General features: G+C 31.7%; 1 protein-coding gene across 1 annotated transcript; it reads right to left on the bottom strand.

The window, feature by feature from the left end:
* Positions 1–5,960: 5,960 nt before the first annotated feature.
* LOC125811463 (heat stress transcription factor C-1) lies at positions 5,961–7,765 on the bottom strand. Its single transcript, XM_049490959.1, has 2 exons — positions 7,400–7,765; positions 5,961–7,205 (listed from the first exon to the last, which is right to left on the bottom strand). The coding sequence occupies exons 1-2, from the start codon at positions 7,601–7,603 to the stop codon at positions 6,303–6,305; spliced, it is 1,107 nt and encodes a 368-aa protein (XP_049346916.1). The 5' UTR covers positions 7,604–7,765; the 3' UTR covers positions 5,961–6,302.
* Positions 7,766–9,002: the final 1,237 nt, after the last annotated feature.

The following is a 9,002-nucleotide window of genomic DNA, read 5'->3' as shown; positions in this document are numbered from 1 at the left end:
TGTGCTGACATAATTAAGTAATCGCCTTATTATTTTAAGAAAATATTTCCCTTTCATACCGAACACGCCCTAATTACGTTCTTGTTTTGGGCCTTGGGAGGTTTTATCACAGCCTAATGTAGACTCTGGGCCTTGAAAGTAGCCCCCAATAATGAAAATTCTGTTTTTTTCCCCTTTAAATTGACTATTGGGCCTTAATCATTTTCATTTGGCCCAATTTAAAAGCGCATGAAAGGAAAGTCAAATTCACTAATAACGAAAAGTTGCATAAATCATTAGGTCAACACACATCATATAAAGCTCATTGGTCGGTTTGCTAATCGGAATAAACCTTTGTTGAAGTAATCTTGAATTAGATTCTTCTAATTTTTTATTTGTATTGTGTATTTATTTCTCGTGCCATTAATTAATAAGATTTTCCTTATTTTTTTATTTTATTAAAGTATCTGATATCCTGATAAATAGGTCAAAAGTTGTTGATAACCTGACAACTCTTGATTGAAGCAAGATCATTGGAACAACACATATATCTTAATTAAGAAGTGCATTGACACATATAGTTAGTTTTGAATAAAATATTAGGTTAAAAAAAGCTAAAGTAAGTAAGTAGGAATAATTTATAATTTAATTATCAAAAGAGGTAACCTAGTGGGGAGTAGAGATTGGAGCAAATGTGATTAATTATGATTAGGAGATTAATCTTAGTTAAAAATTGTCCAAGTGTTCGTGGATCATCATTAACCACTAATTAAAACATTATTTTAACTTAAGTTAACGGTTTTAGTACGTAAAGCCTAAACGGCAAAACACATGGTTCCCATTTTCGATCCAACAATGACCTTTATAACCTCGTTCCAATCATTATGCGGCGCGTATCATGTACCCTTTTGTCATTTTTCTCTACTTTTGTCCCCCTAACCACAAATTTTTAAGTGTATATTCTTGCCATTTTTATTTTATTCTCTTTTCTATGGGGAAATTTCAAACTTGTAATGTCCACGCGTTTCACGCCTCAAGAAGATGAGAGCGGAGGAAATAAAAATGTTGAGATAGATGTGTGAATATATGAAAAAAATTAATATTAGAAATAAAGTTATTCGAGACAAGATGAGAGTAATGTCTGTTGTGGATAAGGTCATGAGAAACGTGAAACTTAGATCGTTCGGGCCATACCCCATAAGGAGGTGTGAGACGTTAGCTATAATAAGTAAAAGGAAAGGTAGAGGCACGTCGGAGAAATCTTAGGAAGAAGTGATTAGACTGAATATGCCACACTTGCAGTTTACTATGCCCTTAGATAAGAAGAGATGGAAGCTGAAGATTAAGATAGAGCTTTAGTATGTAGTCGAGCGTGTCTAGTTCCCCTTTCAGTTATATTAGTATTATTTTCTTACTATCCTATTCTTTAATTTTAGTAGTACTTGTTGTTTCCTTTGTTTCAATTATTGCATTATTCGTTGTTATTATTGTTCTCTTTGTTTATATATTTGCTTTGCATACTTTATTTAATATGCTTTACTTAAATCGATAGACTATCAAAGGCAATATCTCTATCCTCACAAATTTAATGTTGGGCCTTCTAATAATAGCCTCAATAATCCACTCAAAATTTCAAAGCTTTCACTTTTTTGCTTTTTCGATGACTTGAACTTATAATCATAGCGATTGAAAGTGATAGTAGCTATTTACTAGCCGAGCAACTCTCTAGAGTTAAATGAGTACATTTGTTATTACAATCCACCACTCATCTAGTTGAGGCCATTGGATCATGACACGTGGCCCTTCCAAGTAAGGCTATGGCACGTGGGCGCATGATCATCTGATTGGGCCCAGCCCATACCCTAAAACAGATTAAAGACGAGATGCCTTTTGTCCATCATTTGGGCCCCTTTTTGCCTTTTGTTTCAAGTGTGCCGGATCTTCTATTTGGGCCCATCCACGTGACACTCGGCCCAACAGTTGGGACCACATGATCTCCCATTATATCGGTATTAGATTCTCGATTGTATCAGAAAATCTTAGTAGCTCTGTTGATTGATCGTCTGAACTTTAATTTTATTGGTGAGAGTTCTCTTCTATTGTCCAATTTGTAATCATCTTCCCATACTTCTACACCTACCCCCAATTTAGTCAAAAAAAAAAAGAAAAAAAAAAGACCGTTTTGTCCAAATATTTAGTAGTCGTTTGCTCAAATGTTTACGAGTTCGATTTTATCGAGAAATCTTAATAGCTTAGTTGATTGTTTATGTGAAGTTTCATTTGTTGGTAAGAGTTTTCTTCTATTAGCCACTTTGTAATGATCTTCCCATACTTCTACTCTTTAAGTCCTACCCCCAATTTAGTTCCAAAAGAGAGAGAGAGACACACACCTTTTTGTTCAAATATTAGGTAGTTGTTTGCTCATAACTTTTGAATATTTTTCATTTTATTTGCATTTTAAGAAGTTGAAATTGAAGATAAATTATATTTGATAAAAAAAATTGCAAAGGAGAATAGAGCATTTTTAAAATTTGGAGTTACAAATGATAAGTGAGCTTTTTTCAATTATACTTCTTTTGAGTCGATATTTATCTGAAACAATCTTTCTACCACACGAAAATAGAAATAAGGTACGCATATATTAGTCTTCTATATTGAATATGTTGTATCACATAAATCAAATAAAAAATAATTATTTGACAAAAATCTTAAAAGTTCCATCAATAGAAAATAAGTATGAGAAGTAAACAATATAAGTCAAAACCAATAAATAAATAAATAATTCACTTATATTTTGTTAAAAATATTTTTCTTCGTATCGAATACATCCCTAACCAGGAGAGAGTTTATTACTATGAGATAGTTTTGTGAGAAGAGGCAATGGAAAACAGGGTAGATGAGATGGACAACAAAAGATTGTTTCTTCAAGAGACATTAATGTGGTGGGCATGAGGTGTATGGACTTGTAAAGTGGGGAAAATAATGATTGTGATAGATAGTATGTACTTTTTTTAAAAAAATTATTAATTAGAAATTTGAACTTAAAATCTTGAAAAGTAAATTTGTCTTTGATCGAACCAATTTACGTTTCAAAACACTTTGAAAAATTGAATTATAATTGAGTGTCACATTAAATATTGGACACAAAAAGATTATAACAAAAAGATAAATTCATGACAGAAGACAAGTCGATGTACATAGCACCTTAGGGAAATCCTTCAATAGAATGAGAGAAAAAGTAAGATATTGTATATTATAATGAATACAAAATCAACGGTTGAAGCATTTTTTGGGTTAAAAACTTAAGGAACAAGTTCGTACATGCAACAATAATATATTCAGTAAAATTCCACAAGTAAGGTCTGGATAGGCTAGAAAGTGCGCAAATCTTATCACTACCTAGTGAAGGTAGAGAGACAGATTTGAAAAGACCCTCTGCTCAAATACAATAAATCTCGATATAAAGCAGAAGACAATGAAGAGAAAATCGAAACACGAATCAACGTAAAAGTAGCCAGAATAACAATAAAATCGTCTGATAATCAAAATGTCATAAACAATATACTAGTATAGATTACTATTAAACAAATAATAACGATATACTTACATCTGAAAAAGATAAAATATACACAAATCTTACGCGGATACAAATCAAATCTAATTGCACATCCAAGTAAATACCAAAGAATTGAGGACAAAACCAAAGGAGAACATCACATGCAAGTGGGGTTGGGTATGGGACATTATAGGGCAGGTGCTCTTTATTTAATTGAATTTGTGACCAATGGGTGAGAGCCTTACCAATTGCCATCATGGTATGTAGGGGTGTACATAGGTCGGTTAGGTTTGGTTTTTTATTAAAAAAAACCTAAATCAATTAGTTGGTTTATTAAATCTAAAAACCAAATCAAACCACATAAAGTCGAGTTTTTCAATTTCGGCTTTAGTCAGTTCTTTCGTTTTTTATAACTATGCGGTGTTTGAAAAAAAGATCAAATATATTTTCACTTACCTGTGTGATAAGCTAAACTTAGAAAATATTAAACGAATAGAACTCTTCGAAAAGACGATACAATTCACATGAGTATAAAATATAATTTTTTGAAATATCAACGTTCAATATGTTAAATTAATAAGATCAAAGGCTACAATCAAACTGATTACAAAAAGAAATATTTACAAAGTAAATTGCTAGCTACGAATTTGAAAAACTATAATAATATTATTGTAATTTCTGATCTTAGTACAAAATAAAATATTTACAAAGTTTTACAAGCCCAAATTTGAAATAATCTATATAAACATTGAAAACTATAAACTAACTAAAAATATATTAACAAAGTAGATTATAAATAATATTTTTTATCTATAAATAAAATAAAATAATATATTTATATTATGTCGCTTTGATTTGAGTTCGATTTGACTTTTTTTCTTTGAATATCAAACCAAATCAAGAGTGGTCGATTTTTTTTTTCCAACGCCAAACCAACCAAACCAAACCACAAATCATTTTTTTTATTTGATTTGATTCATCAATTCGATTTGACTTTATGATTTGACTTGTAAACCCCTAATTGTACGGAGCATAGAGGCAATTTTAATTGCATAATATGGCTTACCGCCTTACCCTCATTGGATGAGTTGTGTTATTGGCCCTCTTGCTACCTGAGGGACCACCCACCCCTCCTGACCATTTTTGTCTACTTCTCCTTCCATCCCATTCATCTTCACGTGATTTAATTTGATTAGACATAAAATTTTAAAATAGAAAAAAATTATAATCTAAAATAAGTCGTATACATTCATGAATAGATTGCGTCGTTATATAAACATGATCTTTAATTTGGAGTCAGCTGACAATTATGACCTTTAACTTTTGGTGTACACAAGTATGCACTTAAACCTGTATAAAATTGAACAAATAGACACATTCGTCCTACATAGCACCCTACATGAAAAATTTGTGTCATACGTGACGTCCTACATGTATTGTGTCATGTAGGACATGTGTGTCTACTTGTTAAATATTATACAAGTTTAAGTGCATACTTGTGCACACTCAAAGTTGAAGGGCATAGTTATCCGTTAAAGTCAAGTTAAGAGCATGTTTATGTATTATGCCTAATTAAAAAAGATACAGATTTCATCACATGATTAATTTATGAGAAATTGTATAAAATAACAAACTATTAATTCAAATTAAATGTTATAGCCATAATTTGATTTAATTGTAACCCATAGCAAATTGTTGTAATTCACCTTTCTCCCTGAAATTCTCGCTCGCCACTCTCGTTTCTCGCTGGCTCCCTCGCCTCTCTCACTTTTATACAAACACAAATGTATAAAATGTAATTATGTTAGTATAAAGTGAGAGAAAACTGTATATATACATATCTTTTCGTTTGCCTCTATCCCCCAGAGAATCTCACTCGCCACTCTCCTAGATCTCGCTCGCCACTCTCAATCGCCTCTCTCATTTTATACAACACAAATGTATAAATTGCATTTGTGTTTGTATAAAACGAGAGAAAATTGTATATACAAATACATATATTTTCATCCTATACACTTATAATTATACAAATACAGATCTTCTCCTGTCCAGTTTTCTTTTGTCTTTCTCTCTTCCTCGCTTTATACAAACACATATTATACAATTGATTCTTTTGTATATGTATATCGAAATAGATTATACACTTGATTTTTTTTGTATATATATATCGAAATATACATATTAATAGTCATAGCAAACATAAAGTTTGATATGAAGCGCAATTATATAAACTATAATTATAACATACAAATATAATTTTTATGTATGTTAAACCTAAAATTTACTCTTAATTTATCTACGTAATAAGAAAAATGTTTTATAAAAATATGTTATCATCAATTCATATGCCGGAAAGAAACATATCTTAACATTATCAGGCTCAAAAGAAAAAAGACAAAGAAAATAAGAAAATAAAAAAGACATGTCAATTAAATCATAAACAATACATAACGTTTCGAAGGGAAAAAAAAGAGAAACAGTAGTAGCAACAACGATAATGATAAAAAGAAAAACTTCACACATAATTATGCTAAAATTAGCAAAATTATCAAGCAAAGATTAAAAAAATGAACCTGTATTCCCTAGCTAGTTTTTATTAGTCCTATAATTAATGTTAACTTGGGGAGGTCTCACTTTTTCAGATTACATATTTTATAGAATATTTGCATAATTAAAAGGGAAAATTATCAAAAATGAATTAAAATAATTACAAAAGCTATTATAGAATATAGCTCACATAATTATAAATCATTTTATTTTAACTAAACTAAAATCCACCACCGAATAATGAAAATGGATAAGGCGGTGGACTAGCTTCCTCCGTCGCCGTAGTTCCTCCTCCTCCACCACCTCCACCGCCGCCATAGTCGTAGCCGTAAAAGTTATCCATTGGTGGAGCCGTGAAACCGCCGCTCTCCGACGAGCCAGTTGACAATGTACTAGACATAGTAGGACAACTTCCGTAGGCTTCATTAGTCATATTCATCGGCCGGCCACCGATGACGACTTTTTGCTGACTCATCCACGCCGTGGACGGCGTTTCCGACGAAGGCGAGGATTGATAGAACGTATCCTTATCGAAATTCGCGTCAGGAGATCGAATCGACTGTATCGTACCTGGCACATAAGTTATCATTGGCCGACTACCTAGCCACGCCGGCGGCGGCGGAGTTCCCGATGACGGAGAGGACTGACAGATCGCATCCTTATCGAAATTCGCGTCGGGTGAGTGAAATGACGATGTTGCCCCTACTGCATCTTCACTCTTCACTGAAGAACAACTCGTTGAATTCGAAATCATAAGTCTCCTTTTCTTCTCACGATTTGTTAAACTTAGCCTTTTGGATTTCTCTTTCTCCATTAAAATTCTGGGTAAAATCTCAGGATCATCAACAACTTTACACAAAAAAGCCATCATTTGCTGTGGCCTCTTCTCTGTAGCTTCTAATCTTCTAGTCATATTCTCAACTTCATGATCTAAAACTTTTTGTTCCTGCTTTAATTTGGCAATCTCTGAAAAAATTTCTTCGTCTTCACTCTCATCTTGCTTCTGAGAACATGAATTTCTACTGTGCTTTTTCCTCACTATGTTCTTCAACAAATGCGTTTGCCCTCTCAGAAACCATTCATTTGCAAATTCCCACTTATCTGGATCCACTTTTCTGAATCCCTGCAGATTCATACAAACTCGAATCAATACCAAAAAACTCAAACTAAATTATTTCATTCTTCAAGCCTATTATCAATCAATTTCAACTGAATCCAGTATTTTCGCGATATGCAATACATATATCAGATTCAAAACTCACAATTCTAAACATACAATAAATGCTACTACAATTTAATTACATAATATATACTCACATAAGTGTTGAGCTGACGAACAAAGCTGGAGAAATTGTTATGCTTGAAATAAATAGGCAAAATTCGTTGAGAGAAATCCAAAGGTTCAACAACGATGAAACTGTTATTAGCTGTTCCCCAAGCTATAAGTCCATCAATCTTCGGATCATTCACCATTTGATAAGTTTTCATCACGAACGGAGCAATAATATTGTTAGCCTCCATCCCATATATATATATAGCTCCTTCCGGTGTTTTTACGAGTCGGAGATTGAACGGAGTTGGGCGGAGCTTCACGGTTGTGGAAGGTTATGGCAATGGCAGTCGTAGTGGTTGTAGAGGAATATGTAAATGTAAGGGATATGGTTTTATATAGAATTTTTTTTTTAATACAAGGAACTATTTACTCACTTAGCGTAGTAACAAGTAATTTATCTTATTTTTAAAATGATAAATTTATTTTTTAAAAGAGTTCATAAATAAATATTATTGATTAAAACAATGATATAATTAAATTTTTTTTACATTAATAATGTTTATAATAATAAAAAATGATGAATCGGTAAGTACGACTTAGAAGCAAAGCAAAAATATTAATTTTATTATTTTATTTCATGATGGATAAAATAATGCAATACGATATTCTTATTTATCTTATCTTGCATATTAAATGACCATTATGTTTGGCTTCTAAAATTAATATTGATATTAGTAATTTGACTTTTACACATTTATAGTAGAATTTTTATTATAAATACACAATTTGAACTGAATTTATCAAGTTCAATCAAACTTATATGTAATATTCGAGCTCTACTTCTATAAGTATTCCTTATATAAATCCCTAATTAGAGGTATGAATTTGAGTTATCGAAATTGAATCACTCCTAAAATGTGTTTTTCGTAGCGAAACGTATTAGTAGGACTTCAAAGCGGGTAACTGATTCAGACTTCCAAGAACCAATAAAAGAAAAAGTACTATTAATATTAATAAATTAATAACAATGTGGTACGTGGAGATTATTTGTAGGGTTACATGATATTTTTAATGGTTGTGCTAAAAGGGGACCACAATGATGGTCTTTTTTATTTGATTGGTCCACGTCATCACCCTGCTTCTTAGATATTTTTGGTTCTTTACCACTCGCAGGGTATAGCGCGTGGGTTTGGATTTTTGAGTTCTTACGTGGTCCCTTCAAATAAGTGCCACGTTTCTAGTCATGAGAGTATGATGCCAAAAATTGCTAAGCTGGAAAATTTTAAAACTTAGCCATAAAATTTAGATAAAGACACCGTAAAAAGAGCTCGATAATAATTATATTTGATAATATATATATTATAAGTTCCCATGGTCCAAACGTTTTAAGATTGAGTGTTGTCGTGTTAGAGTGATAAATTTTTTTGTACGTATTATTTGTAATAATCAAACAATATGTGCAATGAATTTGGATCGTAATAAATATAATATCAGAATTTTGACTTTCCTTTAGTACAATGGAGAGGATACTGAATCTCGATAGGGATGTGTGTTAATGACATCTCGATTGAATTTCGAGAGCATACTAATAAGTACGGATTTAAAAAAAAAAAAAAAGATTGAAAAGCTTTTAGATTGACGAACTTT

The sequence above is a fragment of the Solanum verrucosum genome, unplaced genomic scaffold, assembly GCF_900185275.1.
Source record: "Solanum verrucosum unplaced genomic scaffold, falcon-dt-bn FXZP01000238.1, whole genome shotgun sequence".
NCBI lineage: Eukaryota > Viridiplantae > Streptophyta > Magnoliopsida > Solanales > Solanaceae > Solanum > Solanum verrucosum.
Note: the sequence above shows the minus strand (reverse complement) of the source record. Positions and strands in the feature narration are given on the sequence as shown.

Excerpts from the sequence above, each read along its gene's own strand:
- LOC125811463 (XM_049490959.1), bottom strand. The coding sequence starts at position 7,603 with ATGGAGGCTAACAATATTATTGCTCCGTTCGTGATGAAAACTTATCAA. Across the intron at positions 7,206-7,399 it reads TTCGTCAGCTCAACACTTAT|GGATTCAGAAAAGTGGATCC; the intron begins GTGAGTATATAT and ends ATGAATCTGCAG.